Genomic DNA, 19,370 nt, shown 5'->3' on the forward strand with positions numbered 1-19,370 from the left:
TACAATTTTTTTTCCATACAAAATGTTTTCTTAGTAAATTGTCCACATTTCGTAGTAAGATTTTTATATTGCCCATGTATTTTTATAATAGAATCAACGATGCATTAACTACTGTATTGGAAATTTATTTAAGGAAAAATCCTTCCCATTTCGTAGTTAGTGAACTAAAAAACATTTACTTAATTTTTGTAAGTTTTCCTTTAGCTAAGTTAATTTTCGTTGTGGTTACGAAAAATGAACTATATTACAGTAAATTTGTTGAACTACGTGAAAGTTAAAATGGTCCTTAAATTTACAAGACACTTTTTTTCTGTGTACCAATGTTTAAGGAAAACTACTACACTAAAAAAGAGTTTTTTGAGAAACAAACTTTCAGACAAGCAACGGCTGTGATATTAGTTTAAGTTTATGTTTTATGTTGTTTTATATGTTTTGTGTATACTGTAATTCAATGTAACTTAAGTTAAAATAATATTAGGAATTCCCCTGATGAAGACAACAAAAATTGTCGAAACGTTGGGAACAATGAAATAAATAAGTCTTTTTATTTGCGGAAAACAACCTTAGGTCTGATAGCTTAATCATATGGGAAAATTTAGAAACTAATAAACGGGCCAAAATAATAATTTCGCCCGTATTATTACTTGGGGGCAGTTTGCGTTGATCCGGATGTATAGTGTTATATATAAAATAACGGTCTTAAAGATAGTCTTTTAGTATTCTTATTAAATATTTCATTATGTGAATTGTGAAGGTGCAATACAAAAATATAATTATAACAAGTCGATCGTCTTTGTAGGTAGTTCTTTAATAATAGCTTTATAATATTTGAAATAAAACAAAATAAATTTAAACTAAAAATTTGTATTTGTTTATTCTAGGAGTCTAATGCCTGAGTTTATGGAATCCAAACAATTCGACGGAGGTCTCATCGGCAATATGATAATATAAATATCGAAGCTAGTCCTAATCCCTAACAACATACAACACCAAAACGGAGCTTGAACTGGTATATTATAAACTATAAACCACGCTGCAAAACACAGTTACTTATAAGACAATGCTAATCATATGCATATACATACGAACGCATTCGTTGTAAAGCATGGTACTAACAAATATTCGTGTTTCAAGGTGAAAGCAAATTTTCTTTCACGGGTACTTTCTTATATTCTAAATTTACCTTTGAAACTTGAGAGCACTTAGTACCACCCGTAGAGCCTAAGTAATTTTGTTAATTATTATCAAACATGCGATGCGTAAATATATATATATATATATATATATATATATATATATATATATATATATATATATATATATATATATATATATATATATATATATATATATATATATATATATATATATATATACTGCGGCCATCTCTCTTATATTTCATATTGCTATTATAAAATTATATTTTATTCACATTTTTGCATAAAAATAATACTTAAAAATTCCACGAAAACATCCAAAGAATTATTGATTTACAATACCTGGTTTTATATCATCGAACTAAAACATGTATTCTTTTATTATATAATCTTAAAGCAATAACGTATCAAAAAGTTTGACCGAAGCAGTTAAGGGTAACGTACAATATATGTGTTTATTTATTTTTTTGTATTTTGTATTTATTTTTTACATATCGTATTAAATATTTAATTGAAGAGATAATTCAAACCATTGTATCTCGAATGTTAAAATAGTCTATTGCTTCAGCGCTTAAAACTGTTATGTATATACATGTACATATACATATAACTATATTGGTGGATACAATTTTTCTTATTAAATATTTTTTGTATTGTATTAATTTTGCATAACAGGCAGACGAGTGGATTTTTCGGTAGCTTCCAAACATTGCATATATGATATGCTACTTTTTTTAAGTAGTCGTTCAGACGTTTCCAATGGACTTTGATAGCACATGAAGAAAAACAAATTGATATATTAGAATTTGTTTCCTAGAATAAAGTACGCAAAACTCAAATTTAAAAGAGAATTGTGTCGTAAATTTCTCGTCACTTCTATTCTCTGATTCTTTGGCTTGGAATCAATACCCAATCAAAATCGTTGCTTTCTTTTCAGTGTGGGATTAGATACCATTTCAATCACAGAAAATCGAATATTTCGCTTTTTTTCAAATTAAAAAAAGTTGAAAAGTCGATGTTTTGATGTGAAGCGCTAAATTATATCAGTCCTTTCTGATTTGCTTTACTTTTTTAATAAAATCACTATGTGCAACAATAAAATACTTTTTAAAGCATTTTTCTTCGAAGTTGGAAATTTGGTCCGCTGGAGGTAATTTTGGTCCGATTTTGGAAAAATTTTGGTCCAAAATAAAATTGGGTAGTGGCAACGCTGTTTCGTACTCTCGCAATTCTCTTAATGTGGTAGTTATTGTTGTTGAGTGCAACCTTATTCATTGTATGTGTATCAAGGATGCAAAATCAATTTTTTTAATTGTACTAGGATAACAAAAAACTGTACTTGTGTTTCAAATTGTACGCTACTCTTTTGAACATTTTACCGTTAGTTTTTTGTCTTTCTCATTCTTTTCGTGTTAGAGGTACTCTTTGGTAAAATTTTTAGTCAGAATTTAACGGAAATAGGATTTGGGTATTACAAATATACATAAAACGGTTGTAACATTCCAAAAAATGTTTATTGATGCGAAAATTAATTTTGCAACGAAGAGTTAAATTACCAATTGGTAAAATAAATTTCAACCACCAATATTCAACGACGACTGTCGGTGCTTGTTAGTATGAGTGTTGTCTCCCAAAAACACCGTAGTAAAACAACCACTCAAATTGTTTACATCATTGCTTAGCAGTGTTATTTCGTAATCTCTCAATTCTCTTAATGTGATCCCACTGCTGGTAGTTATTGTTGTTGAGTGCAGCCTTATGCAGAGTATGTATATCAAGGATGCAAAATCAATTTTTTTTTAATTGTACTAGGATAACAAAAAAATGTACTTGTGTTTCAAATTGTACCAACTTTAGTAATACTTACGAAAATGTTTAGTATTTAAAAAAAAAATTAAGATTATATTGTTACACCTCACTTGGACCTTCACCAGGAAACAATACCGCCAGAAGTTTTTGAAATTTAGGTTTCGACATTTCCTCCGTAACAACACGAAACATTGAAAAGATTTACAATTTAATGCCACTCTTAATGTGCCCCAACAGAAGATCAATATCAATTTTTTATTGATGGTTTTCACATATCGATCTTAAGATTTAAACTGGAAGTTACAATTTTTATTCAATTTGTCCGAACTGTGTATTGCTTGCACCTTACATTCATTGTAGTACCATTGTACTTTCTGCATGTGGAATGTACCAAATTTAGTACAAGTGTACCAACTTTTGCATCACCGATGTACATATATGACCACACTCGTTTTTTGTTAACCGAGCATTGTTTTAATGCCGATTGCTTTAACACTGCTAAACACCAATAACCAATATCTGTATATACCAGTCGTGTTTTTATTCTTCCATTTGTGCTAATGTAGAAGATCGCATGGTAATTGGTGTCTTACTCACTACCACCGACATTTTGTGGGTAAGATTGCAATAGGAAAAAAGCCACCAGTTGAAGTTCTCTGTTGTGAACTCATCTTTATCTTTTCAAGATGACAGTAGATTCAGAACGAATAGAAAAAGCTCAAACAAAAACATTTAGAGAATATCAAGAGAGTTACTCAAATCGACAAACTCAAATCTGTAATATATCAAAATATAGATTTCGTTGCACCATAAGTCAAGTTTCAATGCCAATTTGTAATTATCAAACAATTACGTGATCAATGAAACATTAATTTGCAATATTTTTATATGTTGCAGTTCAAAAGTGAATTCTGTAGATCAAAATCGTGATATCCTAAGATAGGTTTAGCTTAGATATATTGTGATTTGTTAGATATTATGATCTGTTGTTGCAGGCACACCTCCGAACACCATTTAAACGAGGGATATAGATAGAACCGGCTTGTATATTTTTTGCGAAGAGAAGCAATTGTAGTATATGTCTAAAATTGAAATGCTATGGTTGAGACCGAGCTTCAAACTCCAAAATAAAAAAATTAAGTAGAAGCATTGTTACTTTGGAAATAAACTGGATTCTCGTAGGCTGTCTTATTTCATTGATTTCATTCATTTTGTTGTTTTAGCTGTTTCCGACATTTTGTTTAACTTCATACTTTATATTGTCTATGATGCGCATTTAAGTTGTACGAAGATTCGATAACATACCATATTATTTGGAATGATAATTACATCATTCCAAATAACAGCCTATCATTTTCGCTTCGCTTATGTTATGATGTTATGGAAAAGATAAAATGAAACACTTCATTTTGGGCAACACTTTTATCTTACTATATAAATCTTAAGAGCAAGAGATATACAAGTAACTTCAGAAATATATCACATAAATAAATGTTCTATTGGCATATGTTTACTTTACTTTCGAATTACGTGTTTTTCGCAAGACATTTTTATTAATTAATTAATGGCTTCATTGTGATGTACACTTCATTCTAAAGGTGGGTATTAATTTCGAGCTTAGCCGCTATAAACAAAAATTAATCCGAAAAGGGAAACAATATTATTTTGCAAATTTCAGGTAGGATAATTTAAAAAGTTTATTTTACTTAGAACTAATTATTAAAAAATATAGAAACAGCTTTTTGGGAAATAATGCGAAAGAAACAATATTGTTATTAACGCCCAAGGCTAAGTGAACTCATATCCACCAATATATGCCAGATATATATGTAAATAAACACATAGGTGATATCCAGTAATTTGTTTTGGTTGCGATATTAAATGTGCAATCATTAATATTAGGCGTATCAACTGCTGAAACAACTGCGCCTATTCGAAAACAAAAATATATGGAAAATAAATACTAAAATAGAGCCATTGTAAGATCCCCACAATTATATAAGTTCAATACTATTTGTTTTCTGTGTTCTAAATTGTTCCGTCCAATTATATTTTGTAATTATTTATGTATTTTTCCATCAAAGACAATAGTTCTTAAAACGGTGTTTGATAAAAACGCATATACCATGCTTGTAGTCATTGTATTATTACTCTAGTCAATCATTGTTTTATCATTAATATAACAATTTATATATTAAACAAATAAGTTTTTTTGTTACGAACATGTTTATGTTTATATATTCAAAAATATTCATTAAAAAAAAAACTTTAATACACAGTACACACCTTTCTAAAATGAATAATCACGTTATGTATTTCAATATAGGTAATAAGCTGCTTAAACATAAGAATTGTAACAAAAACCACATACTCATTCATATGCGTGAATCAAATTCGTCAAAATTTTGCACTGAATATATATATATTCACTGAATAAATAAATATATATATATATATATATATATATATATATATATATATATATATATATATATATATATATATATATATATATATATATATATATATATATATATATATATATATATATATATATATATATATATATATATATATATATATATATATATATATTTATTTATAAATATAAATTATATATATATAAAATACAATACAACACAGTATTTTTATTTCTATTTGTTTACATAACGTAAGTAACGTACTATATTTACAGTGCTAATTTTTCTCAGCTTCAAATGAGCCCGTTCATGTTCACATTCACTTGATTAATTCAACTTTATTTCTTTACTTTTCCATTTATACATTTTTATACCCTAAACCACATAGTGGTCAGGGTATAATAAGTTTGATCGGCCAAAAATGTGTCTACCAGAAATATTGATTTTAGACCCCATTAAATATATTCCGATCGACTTAGAATCACCTCCTGAGTCGATCTTGCGCTTGGTGTCCGTCCGTCCGTCCGTCTGTCCATGTATTTGTTGTTCACAGGATTCCGGTCGCAATTATTAACCGATTTTGATTCAGATCAAATTTAGATATAGCTCCCATATATATGTATCGCCCGATTTCGACAAATGGGGTCACGTTGCGCGTTTTTTCAAACGGATCAAAATTTCATCCAAATCGGTTCATATTTAGATATAGCTCTCATATATATGTATCGCCAGATTTTCCCAAATTTGGCCACAAAAGCTTTATTTATCAACCGATCTTACTCAAAGTTGGCTAAATATAATCTTCTATAGCACTAACTATATGTGCAAAAAATCATCGAAATCGGTTCAGATTTAGCTATAGCTCTCATATATATGTACCGCCCGATTTTTCTAAATTTGGCCATAAAACCCTTATTTATCAACCGATCTTACTAAAAGTTGGCTAGATCCAGTCCTCTATAGTACTAACTATATGTGCAAAATTTCATCGAAATCGGTTCAGATGTAGATATAGCTCCCATATATGTATCACCCGATTTTGAAAAATTCGCCCCTAATAACCTTATGTTTGACCATACAGGCCTCATTTCTTAACTGATCTTACTCAAATCTTGCACAAGGTAACCTTTTGTGGTATTAATCAAACCCGCAAAATATTATGCAAATTGGTTCAGATTTAGATATAGCTTATATATGCATCGCTCGATTTTCCCAAATTTGGCCATAGTACTCTTATTTATTAACCAATGTTACTCAAATTTCAAATGTTGATATACTAGCCGATCGTATTTATACGTACTTGTAGTTGTTACATAAGAATAGTGCTCGATTTTTACAAATTTGTATTTATTACCCACACTAATTTAACGATTTTCTCTTTTTTAATAATGGGCTCAATATTAGTGGCATACTAACTCCGTAGGTGCAATATCAACACGGCTAGAAGTAGGGAAATTCCCTATATGTATTCCCTATATGTAGGGACGTAGGGCCACAATGTAGGACATTTTCACTCAACACAATTTGTAATAATTTTTACATTTTGGTGGCTCTAGAGAAGGAAATTAGAAGCCGGCAAGGCTTGATCTTTAACAATGTGTGGTAAACTTTATTCCTGTAGAAAATTTTGTCAACATTTTATTTCTATAGAACATTTTGTCAAAATTGTATTTCTATAGAAAATTTTTTCAAAATATTATTTCTAAAAAAAATTTTCTCAAAATTTTATTTCTGTGGAATTTTGTCTCAAAATTTTATTTCTATGGAATTTATTGTCAAAATTTTATTTCTATAGAAAAATTTCTCACAAAAATTTGTTTATAGAAACTTTTTCCAAAATTTTGTTTTTATAAAGATTTAGCAAAAAATATTACTAATTTGAGTAGAATTCTACCAACTGTGGCAACCGTGGTCGTAATACAAATTTATATTCTAAGTTATATACGTTGCATTTTCATGTTTTATGATAATAAAGTACTTAGAACCATTTTTGTTTTGTAAAATATAGTAGGGAATATTTTTTGGGAATGTATAGGAAAGTAGGGAACTTTTTTTGTCCTTGTATACACCCAGAAAAAAGTGACCCCTTCTTTAAGTTAAAATGAACTCATTGTGAAGAAAGTTGAACTTCGTATAGCGCCAAAGACATTTTTATTTGTTTGAACGATGTGATTTTCGTAGAAATTAGGTATAATGCATTCCATATATTAGTTAACATTTTCCTATATTTATGTACCACTATACTACAGAATGAAAAAATTTAACTGATTTGAATTCATATATGGAATGATTTTATTGAAATTTTTTCATTCACATGGACAAATCTTACACATTTGTGGTAAAACTTTTACTTCATAATTAGAACTGCTTACCTTCGTTTTTAAATACAATTTTATTTATTTATATAACCAATTTTATATTCAATAAAAGACATGTTTTATTAATATATTGAATATATTTATTAAGAATCAACGGCATTGAATCTCCTTGAAATATTAGTTTATTATTCCGCTGTTTCCAATTTCCATGTGATATTATCAACTGTAAAACGCACTTTTTCTTCTTCTTGTACTTTTCATTTTTAATAAGTTGCTGCCTAACGATTTTGTCCTCCTTTTACAATTTCAATACCTACAAATATAAAAAATCATAAACCATTTTTGTTACAAAAGGTTAGCGTCACTGAATATTACCTGATAATTGAAGATTCCAAAATGAAGACAAATGAAAGGGTTGTTATTCTGCTGGTGTTTTCTTTCTTTATATACCATCACGAACATTGATAGATTTATTTTCAAAAAAAGAAAATTTTTCTCACTAATTTAAAATAATAAATATTTTATATATTTTATTTTTTATTTATTATATTATTTTACCATATTATTTTTTAACAATCTTTCCGTATACCACAACAACGCGATTCCAACTAAAAAAACAACCCACGCGCAAACACATCGATTGCGATGACAGGTATCGATTACAGGTAGACAATAGAAATATAGGAAAATTTCCTACATTCTAACAAGTGTGTTTCCTTAAGTTTTGAAAGGATTGCATACTTCTTAGTACGAAGTATGCAATGCAAACATACAAAGGTATGTGAACAGAGGCACTCCCCAAGGAGGAGTCCTATCACCTCTTCTTTGGAATGTTGCTATAAATAGCCTTCTGGTTACTCTAGAAAAAGAAAGGATAAAAGTGGTGGCATACGCAGATGATGTGGCTCTGGCAGTCAGGGGAAAATTCCCATCCACAATCAGAGATATTATTCAGAGGGCCCTCCGGATGACTGAGAAATGGGCGAAAGACAATGGTCTTGGGGTAAATCCTGCAAAGACAGAATTAGTCATGTACTGCAACGATCGCAAAACTCCCACGGTTAGGCCTATTTCCTTAGGGGGTATTGAAATTCCCTTTGGTGAATGTGCAAAATACCTTGGCGTTATTTTGGACAGGAAGCTGAACTTTAAGCTTAATATTGAAGAAAGGGCGAGAAAGGCAACTGTAGCTTTGTACTCGTGCAAAAAGGCAATAGGAAAAAAGTGGGGACTGAAACCAAAAATTGTGCATTGGCTATATACACGGCAGTGGTTAGACCTATAATGCTATATGGTGTTGTAGTCTGGTGGCCGGCACTTCAGAAACCGACTGGTTTAGATAAAGTTCAGGGTATGGCGTATTTGTGTATTTCAGGCGCATTCAGCAAGACAGGAACAAATTCCCTTAATGTCGTGCTGCATCTATTGCCTTTAGACATTTTGGCCAAACAGTCAGCTGCAACAACGGCTGTGCGGTTGCGCGAACTATCGCTGTGGTCGGAAAAAGGTTACGGTCACAGTTCTGTCCTCAAAACAATGCCAGATGTGCCTAACGTAGAGGATTACACTTTGGCGAGTCCACTTTTCGACAAAAAGTTTGAGACTCTAATCCCCAACAGTGAGGCGTGGTGCACACAGACCCCGGGGAATAAAGAATATATAGATTTCTACACTGATGGCTCCAAATTGGATGGACAAGTGGGGTTCGGAGTATATTCTAATGATCTGGAACTTCGAATAGCGAAAAGATTACCTAATCACTGTAGTGTTTTTCAGGCTGAAATATTAGCAATAAGAGAGGTGGCGAATTGGCTGAGAAGTAATGTTCCAAAAAATGTGGGCATTAATATATACTCAGACAGTCAACCTGCAATAAAATCCTTGGACTCTGTGTTCCTCAACTCGAAAACGGCCATCGACTGCCGCAAATCTCTCAATGAGATGGCTGAGCAGTACAATATTCACCTAATATGGGTGCCTGGCCATAGGAACATACCGGGGAACTGCGAAGCGGATGAGTTGGCAAGGCTAGGGACTACCTTACATATTCCAGGGGAACTAGAATTTGTTGGTATGCCCCTAGCTACCTGCAAGCTCATGCTGCGTGAGAAGGCTGTTATGATGGCAAATGTTCGATGGGAGAATTGCAAGGGTTGTAACGACACCAAGCAAATATGGCCCCATTTCAACTTAAACCGCACACTAGATATGCTAATGTTTTCGAGACGTCAGATATCACTCCTGATATCTGCTATAACGGGTCGCTGCCTGATAGGCGATTTTGCAAAAACTATTGGCGCGAAGTATAATGACTATTGTATGAGCTGTCATGATGCAGAGGAAAAAGAATCAATTAAACACCTCTTGTGTGAGTGTCCTGCATTTTGTGTAAAGCGCAAGCAACTTTTAGGAGCATATAGCTTCAGATTACTGGCGGATCTGGAAAACGTTAACTTAAGCAGTCTGCTACTGTTTTTGGAACAATCTGGTTGGTTCAACAAAGAAAAATAATCAAGAAGGTTCAGCGGTTAAAACTAGAAGTGCCCATATGTAATAGGTACTTTTAGTTAATGTGGTATCACAATGGACTGAATAGTCTAAGTGAGCCTGAATCTTAATCGGGCTGCCACTTTAACCTAACCTAACCTAACCTAGTACGAATGAACTAAAATATTTTTCTATGCCAAGTGTTGTTCGTATGTATGAAAAACTTTCTATTATAAAGGAAGTCGCAATTATCATTTTATAAGAAATTTTACTAATTTTGAGGAAACTTGGTTTTAGTTCGGTTTTTGTTAATTTTTACGAATGCTTTGTTATCGGTGAATAAAATTTTCTTGTTCAGTAGTAAATTCTTATACCCAGCGAAGAAAATAGTATGAGTAAAATTCCATGCCTTATTCTAGTTAATGAACTATTCCTAACTGCTTACAGTTTAGGATTTTTTTACTGAAACGAGTAAATTTTATTATTTCTCACAAAAATTTACCTTAATGGAAATAAAATGGATAAACTATATTGATGAAAAATTTTTCCTTTAGTTTCGAAGGCACTTTTTTCTGGGTGTAGGGTAAACTGAAGATTTTCCCTGGCAACATTGACTATGAGCTATAGTCAGATTGACACAAAGCACCCATAGACATGTACCCCTTAATTTTCTTAAATATGCAACTGCGGTTTATCTCCCAGACCTATATGTTACCCCACAAATGCTTATGATTACTAATTCTGTAGTGGAGGTTTAGGGTATGATATAGTCGGCCCCGCCCGACTTTCTACTTTACTTACTTGTTATACTAGACATTGCAACAAATGAGATCAGTTTTTACTTTTTGTGATGTTTACTTTTCAATGTACATTGCAAAAGATAATATACAGTATCGTGCAGAAATGAGTACATATTTAATTTTTTTCAATTCTAAACGAATAAAAAAAGCAGCAATAAAGAAACTCAAAATAATTTATTTTTTCTTTATTCCTTCTTCAATTCCAAATAAAATAACAAAAAACTCAAAACAACAATTAATGAATTCAGAGAGATAAATAAACATAACAAAAAAAACTGGCATGTACTCAATTTTGCACTTTTTGATGTACTCAGCATAAAACCAGTATATACCGTTAGTTTTGTATTTTTTGTCTTTCTTTATGATACAATACTTGTATTTCATACAACTTTGTGTTTAGAAACGTGTTCGCTAGTAAGAGTTGAAGCTTTATTCGAAGTGTACTGCAATAATATCAAGTAAAAATTTTAATAAAAAAGTTATTGCGCGATGTGGAGGACAATATAGTTTACTTAACTAATAATGGGTATTCAACGCGGAAAATAGCCAAGGAACTAAATATAAGAAAGTCTGTGATCATTCGCGTCCAAAAAAGACGAAATGCCACTCCCAAAGAGCAAACCAGAAGCCGCCGAAAACTGTTGACCGAAGTGGACGCTCGCCTTATGATGGCAGAAATGAGGGAGACCAAGTCCGTAACGCCGAAATATACTACTGTTGCCAAAAATAAGCAAGTTAGAGAGCAAGACAAGCGCTCCACAACATTGGCTATGTTTCAGCTGTAAAAAAATAAACCTGCATTGTCCGAAAAGAATCAAAGGGCGCCAACGAAGTTGGAAACGTGTTATCTGGTCAGATGAATCAAAATTTAACCGTTTCCAAGTGGACGGTATACAATATTGTTGGCGTCGTCCTGGTGATACCATTCAACGCCAACATGTTAAACAAACTGTGAAGCATGGTGGTGGAAGCATCATGGTTTGGGGCTGCTTCACTTGGTGGCACATTGGGCCATTGCAGAAAATTTATGGTATAATGAAGAAAGAAGACTACCTCGCCATTTTGCAGAATCATCTTCCCGAATTTGTTGACAAGAGTGCCTATCCTGAAGATGAAGTTGTATTTCAACAGAATGGTGATCCGAAACGTAGTGCAAAAATAGTGAAAAAATGGCTTAGTTAGCAAAAATTTCGAATATAGGTTGAGTGGCAGAATATATCTGATAAAATTATACAGGAATTGGTTGAAAGTATGTTATGGACCAAGTACTAGAATATGTTCCAACTGACACCGGTATAGAAAAGTGCAAAATTGAGTACATGCGAATATTTTTTGTTATATTTATCTCTCAGAATTCTTTACCAATTAGAATGGCAATATATTTTAAAATTCTCATCCAAAATAGCATTCAAATGCGTGTATTTATAAAGTAGAATATGTTTTCTTGCTATTTCTTACATTTAATATGTTGTCGGATAATATTACATACAAGAAATTGTTAAAAACAAATAGGTAAATTTTTCCTGTGAATCTTTAGAGTGTGATTTTCTCTAAATGCCCGGAAAAAAACATTTGAGAGGAGTTAGAGTTGCCGTAGTGTTTCGTGTGCACTGCTGACTTTATGTAAAAACCATTGCAACCAAAAAAAATATAATTTGGTAACCCCGAATGGTAAAAACATACACTCATAGAAAAAAGTATGCTAAAAACAGCAGTCGACGTCTGCTGTTATATTTTTGTACTTCAGGGCGTAATGAACAACAATTTATAAAATTTTTAGGTTATAAAATTTTCCCCAAAGCCTATTTAAGATCCAAAAGTAGTTTTTGGTATATTTTTACACTGTAATATACTTAGGTTAGGTTAGGTTAAAGTGGCAGCCCGATTAAATTTCAGGCTCACTTAGACTATTCAGTCCATTGTGATACCACATTTAACTAAAAGTACCTATTACATATGGGCACTTCTAGTCTTAACCACTGAACCTTCTCTATTATTTACTTTTGTGGAACCAACCAGATTGCTCCAAAAACATTAACAAACTGCTTAAGTTAACGTTTTCCAGGTCAGCCAGTAATCTAAAGCTATATGCTCCTAAAATTCGCTTACGCCTTACACAAAAAGCAGGACACTCACACAAGAGGTGTTTAATTGATTCCTTTTCCTCCACGTCATGACAGCTTATACAATAGTCATTATACTTCGCACCTATAGTTTTTGCAAATTCGCCTATCAGGCAGCGACCCGTTATAGCAGATATTAGGAGTGCTATCTGACGCCTTGAGAACACTAGCATATCTAGTGTGCGGTTTAAGTTTAAATGGGGCCATATTTGCTTGGTGTCGTTACAACCCTTGCAATTTTCCCATCGAATATTGGCCATCATAACAGCCTTCTCACGCAGTAAGAGCTTGCAGGTGGCCAGAGGCATACCAACAGATTCTAGTTCCCCTGGAATATGTAAGGTAGTTCCTAGCCTTGCTAACACATCTGCTTCACAGTTCCCCGGTATGTTCCTATGACCAGGCACCCATATTAGGTGAATATTGTACTGCTCAGCCATCTCGTTGAGAGATTTGCGGCAGTCTATGGCCGTTTTTGAGTTAAGGAACACAGAGTCCAAGGATTTTATTGCAGGTTGACTGTCTGAGTATATATTAATGCCAATATTTGTTGGAACATTACTTCTCAGCCAATTCACCACCTCTCTTATTGCCAATATTTCAGCCTGAAAAACACTACAGTGATTAGGTAATCTTTTCGCTATTCGAATTTCCAGATCTTTAGAATATACTCCGAACCCCACTTGTCCATTCAATTTGGAGCCATCAGTATAGAAATCTATATATCTTTTATTCCCCGGGGTCTGTGTACACCACGCCTCACTGTTGGGAATTAGAGTTTCAAACTTTTTGTCGAAAAGTGGTTTTGCCAGGGTGTAATCCACTACGTTAGGCACATCTGGCATTACTTTGAGGACCGAACTATGACCGTATAGCTCGCGCAACCGCACAGCCGTTGTTGCAGCTGACTGTTTGGCCAAAATGTCTAAAGGCAATAGATGTCGCATGACATTAAGGGAGTCTGTTCCTGTCTTACTAAATGCGCCTGAGATACATAAGCTCGCCATACGCTGAACTTTATCTAAACAAGTCGGTTTCTGAAGTGCCGGCCACCAGACTACAACACCATATAGCATTATAGGTCTAACCACTGCCGTGTATAGCCAATGCACAATTTTTGGTCTTAGTCCCCACTTTTTCCCTATTGCCTTTTTGCACGAGTACAAAGATCTTTTCTCGCACTTTCTTCAATAATAAACTTAAAGTTCAGCTTCCTTTCCAAAATAATGCCAAGGTGTTTTGCGAACTCACCAAAGGGAATTTCAATACCCCCTAATATGGGCTTAACCGTGGGAGTTTTGCGATCTTTGCAGTACATGACTATTTCTGTCTTTGCTGGATTTACACCAAGACCATTATCTTTCGCCCATTTCTCAGTCATCCGGAGAGCTCTCTGTATAATATCTCTGATTATGGATGGGAATTTTCCCCTGACTGCTAGCGCCACATCATCTGCGTATGCCACCACTTTTATCCTTTCTTTTTCTAGAGAAACCAGAAGGTTGTTTATAGCAACATTCCAAAGAAGAGGTGATAGAACTCCTCCTTGGGGAGTGCCTCTGTTCACATACCTTTGTATGTTTGCTTGCCCTAGTGTGGCTGAAATAGTCTCTTCATTAGAAGTTCGTCTAACAGCCTAAGTATACCTAGATCAACATTCAGAGTTGTCAGTCCATTTAATATCGAGCTCGGATGGACATTATTGAACGCCCCTTCGATGTCTAGAAACGCCACGATTGTGTATTCTTTGACAGATAGTGAGCTTTCAATAAAGCTGACCAGTTCATGCAATGCGGTCTCAGTAGACCTGCCCTTCGAGTATGCATGCTGTCGTTTCGAGAGCAAACCTGAATCCACGCTAGTTCTAAGATACATGTCTATCATCCTCTCCAGGGTCTTAAGTAGGAATGAGGATAAGCTGATTGGTCGGAAATCCTTCGCACTCGAGTGAGAGGCTTTTCCTGCTTTAGGTATGAAGACGACTTTTGTTTCCCTCCACTTTTCTGGAATATATGCTAAGTTTACACATTGTTTATATATCACCGTCAACCAGGGGATAATTCTTTCAGCCACTGCCTGTAACTCCGCCGGAGTAATTCCATCAGGTCCGGGGGATTTGAATGGTCCAAAGCTATTTAAAGCCCATTTTATTCTAGATTCCGACACAATTTCCTCGATAGGAAATGATCGCTGAGCCTCTGTTACACCGCCGGAACATGGTTCAACCGTCTGATTTCCAGGGAAGTGTGTGTCCAAAAGTACCTCCAACGTCTCCTCACTGGACGTTGTCCAATTTCCCTCCGATGTTTTAATGAAACCTGGAGCGGTGTTAGTGGATGCTAGTACCTTCCGTAGTCTGGAAGCCTCTGACGTATTCTCAATACTGCTACAGTAATCATCCCAAGAGTTTTGTTGAGACCTTCTCAGTTCTCGTTTATATTCTCTCAGATTCATCTTGTAAGTGTCCCAATCCTCCGGAGCTCTTGTGGACTTTGCTTTGTTAAAGAGCTTCCTGCAGGATTTCCTCATATTACTTAACTCCGTAGTCCACCATGGCGGCCGATTTTTTCCCCTTGGCTTTCCTCTAGGGCATGCAGCTTTCAGTGAAATGTTGAAGGCCTTAGTAATCCGCTCCACTGCGTGTTCGATATCTTGCACAGTGCTCATATTTGTCTCCGGTATTTCCGGTATCATCAAATTGAACGATTCCCTATACCTATTCCAATCAGCTTTCCTAACATTTGGCGGAAATATGGTCTTTGAAGTACGAACAGCCAATCTGAAACTGATGTAGCGATGATCTGAGAAGCTATGTTCCCTCAAAACTTGCCACTCAGATATCTTATCATTCAGTTCCGGAGAGGTCAACGTTACGTCCAAAACCTCTTGTCTGTTCCTGGTGACGAAGGTTGGTGCATCTCCCTTATTGCAAACTACCAGGTTAGTACGCAAAATAAACTCTATTAGCGACTCTCCCCTTGCATTAGTATCACTACTTCCCCAAATACTATGATGTGCATTTGCATCGCATCCCATAATGAGTTTTGTCTTTGTTTTTAGTGACTCCTCAACTAAGGTCTTAACGGCACAGGGTGGCATATCCCTATCATGTCCCATGTAGACCGAAGATACCCAATATTTGCATGTGGATATCTCTAGACTCGCTACGACAGTGTCTGCATTGCTCAATGAAGGAAGCAGAAACAAGTTTAGTTCGTTTTTAGCAATTATACATGCTCGATTTATATCGTTACCGGTATTATGCAAAAGTTTGAAACCCGGAGTGCTTAATTCACAGATCTTGTTCTTATATATGTATGGTTCTTGAATAAGAACTATATCTATGTCTCCTTTCATCAGGAGAACTTTTAAGGCAGCACAAGCGGCCTTACAATGGTGAAGATTTATCTGGAGGAACCGTAGAACCATCCAAATTTTCAACCACCGTCACATCAGCCGCTTCAATTGAGTCATCAAGGGCTTCCTCTTCACAGATCTCGGTGACTCTCGCAACAATCCGCGGTTCAGCTTTGGTGAGGCTTGAGCCTGTAGAAACTTCCCGCATATGATTTTCGCCATAGTCTGTAGGTTTTATGTCTCCTTCGGCTTCGCTAGGAGATTTTTTCACTGCTGACTCTACCGGAGGCTTGTCCGTTTCGGTATCCTTTGGTTGATCGCTTTTGTATACCTTCATATGGATATCATGAAAGCCATAACTTACGCGTCCTTGGTTCTGGGCTAGATGTGGCAGCGACTCTATGTTTAATATAAACACCGCATGTCGTCTTGGTCCATCCACCTCATCCAAACGACCAACCTTCCAATCGGCGGTTGGAAGATCTGGGTTACATTCTTTTAGTCTCTCTAGTATTGACTCAGGATCAGGAGGGTTTGCCGGTATCCATGCATGTGCTCTAGGTTTAGCCGGTATGTCTTTTTTATCGACTAACTCCAAAGCGGCTCCTTCCCAAACTTCACCAATTAGCATCAATGCAGCTTTAAAGCAATCCATAGACCTCTGGTCTGCAAAAGCTATTAACTTATATCGTCCTTGATACCATCCAGCATCTTGCCGTCGAGGACTTGGTCCGGGAAACTTTTTTCGCACCTCTGAGTAGACACCAGACATCGCGTTCTCAATTTCCCCCCATTTTTGCCTTGGAATCATACCGTCCAATGCTCCTTTATTAATAATAGCCATCACAAGGCTGTCTTTTGCAACTGAGGCAAACGATCTTTGATCCCGTTTAGAGGATGGTAGCTCATCCGGTGATCGTTCCCTTTTTCCAGCTTCAAGAATTCCTTGAGCCCATTTTAAGGAATCGCTTTGCTTAGCCGACAACGTGCTTGGGTCGACTGATCCTAATTTCTTTAGGATAAACAAAGCATTTCTTCGTTCCTTGAATCTCTTTCGAGAGGGATTGCCTCCTTTTGATGTCGTCACCTTAGAAAAGGTTCGACTTGCCAAAGTGTCACCGCCAGTCGACCCGTCTACAGGTCGACTAATTGGGCCTGACTCTTGGTCGCTGCCCAAATTTATAACTTCAGTCGTTACCCGTCCACTGGGCCCTGAAGTTAGCAACCCAGTGGATGACTTTGAATTTCGCTGCATGGTGGTTTATTATTTCCACCACACGTGAAATTCGTAATAAGTACTTATTACGATGAAATACTCCGCTATTAGAAAACACGTCCGTTCAGTTCGACGGTTGAATAATATGAGTAATATACTTACAAGCTACTAAATACGATCAGCAAACATTTTGTTTGCTGTTATGGCTCAATTCGACAAATATTCATATTTTTGGTCAAATACTATAGATATTCATAAAATATTGTGTTAATTATGTTAGGATAGCTCCTAAGTCGACATTTTTATTTGTTTTAGCCAAAATAAAACATGTTTTAGTGTAATCGAGCTTCAAAAATAGCAAGAAATGTTTGCTATTTGAGCAAATAGTGACTGCTGTCCCTTTTTCAGCTGACTTTATGCTGTTTTAGCAGACTTTTCTGCTGTCCCTACTAATAAATTTCTTTGGGTGTATGACAAAAAAAACAAAACATTTACAGTCAATGACGCGGGAAGCAAAGTTTGTAAGATGTAAGTAAATAAATATGTTGCAATAAAACCAAAGATAATACACCTAGGAAGATGGGAAATTGGCATGCGTCACACCAAATGTTGCATTGACGGTGCTAGTTCCACACATGTTTGTAATTTTTTTGTTGTTTTTCGTTATTTGTGTTTCGTTATTATTTAATTGAAAAACTTAATTTTCATAATGAAACAATGTTAAATTTTAGCCAACAACAAAAAAATTACATTTTCCCGTTTATGGAAATTTATTTCCTGCACTTAATTTCTTTTTATTTGAATTTTAATGCTACGTTAATACTTGTCGTAGACGCGTTTGGTTCGATAAACGAAAAGTATGGACCTAACACCGTTGTGCTGTTGTGCTCAGTAGCCAACTTCCCATCTTCCTCTCTCTGTTTTCTTTGAATAAAACTATTAACAATTTCTCATTTCGCAGGAGAAAACACAAAACTGCTTCGTTTCTTTAACACCAAAACAGATAATAAAAATCCAGGCGTCATTTTTAATAACACTTCTGAAGAAATATTTTTTCTAACAGCTGACTCGAAAATGAAAGTCAAAACCACTCTAATTTGTTGTTTTATTTAGAATTGAAGAAGGAATAAAGGAAAAATAAAATTATTTTGAGTTTCTTTATTACTGCTTATTTTATTCGTTTAGAAATGAAAAAATTAATTATGTACTCATTTCTGCACGCCACTGTAGGTAAACCCCGTTCCAATAAAATGCTAGTTGTAAACTCTTAATACATATAGTTTTCACTTTGGTGATAACTGTTTTTTCGCTAATGTTTATAATGAACCATTGCTACAAGCTCTTATCAATGAATAAAGGGCACCTTATACGGTTGGATAAACCCTGCGACACAACACGTTGCGGCGACAAATCCGATAGTATAAGGTCGTGTTCGGTTGTCGCGGGGACGTGTTGGCATAAAATCAAAACAACTTTGATTTTTTCTGGTTGGGTGGTACAAATCATTGAGTGTAAGGGGATGTTCGACAAACATTATCAAAGACAAATTTATTTTTACATTAAAAACAGGCATTTCTGCAATGAAATTAGTGATGGATCGCCAATTCTGGTTGAAAATTAAATAAATATATAAATCTAAACCAGTATTGTGGCAAACGTGGAAAAATTCCACTTCCAATCAAT

At 34.6% G+C, this 19,370-nt stretch overlaps 1 protein-coding gene and 1 long non-coding RNA gene across 4 annotated transcripts in view; one reads left to right on the forward strand and one right to left on the reverse strand.

Annotated features, from left to right (window-relative positions):
- The window catches only part of dtn (transmembrane protein 132C dtn), a 604,515-nt gene extending 603,277 nt beyond the window's left edge, over positions 1 to 1,238 (forward strand). For all 3 annotated transcript variants that reach the window (XM_075300570.1, XM_075300573.1, XM_075300571.1), the window contains one exon: positions 882 to 1,238. In XM_075300570.1, the coding sequence (XP_075156685.1) occupies positions 882 to 896 (15 nt within the window). In that variant the 3' untranslated portion in view covers positions 897 to 1,238. The remainder of the gene's footprint in view (positions 1 to 881) is intronic.
- A 6,641-nt stretch (positions 1,239 to 7,879) lies between these two features.
- LOC142232368 (uncharacterized) lies at positions 7,880 to 8,305 on the reverse strand. Its single transcript, XR_012721105.1, has 3 exons — positions 8,263 to 8,305; positions 8,080 to 8,203; positions 7,880 to 8,017 (listed from the first exon to the last, which is right to left on the reverse strand). It is a non-coding gene; the product is annotated as an uncharacterized LOC142232368 (long non-coding RNA).
- Positions 8,306 to 19,370: the final 11,065 nt, after the last annotated feature.

The sequence above is a fragment of the Haematobia irritans genome, chromosome 3, assembly GCF_050003625.1.
Source record: "Haematobia irritans isolate KBUSLIRL chromosome 3, ASM5000362v1, whole genome shotgun sequence".
Classification (NCBI taxonomy): Eukaryota; Metazoa; Arthropoda; class Insecta; order Diptera; family Muscidae; genus Haematobia; species Haematobia irritans.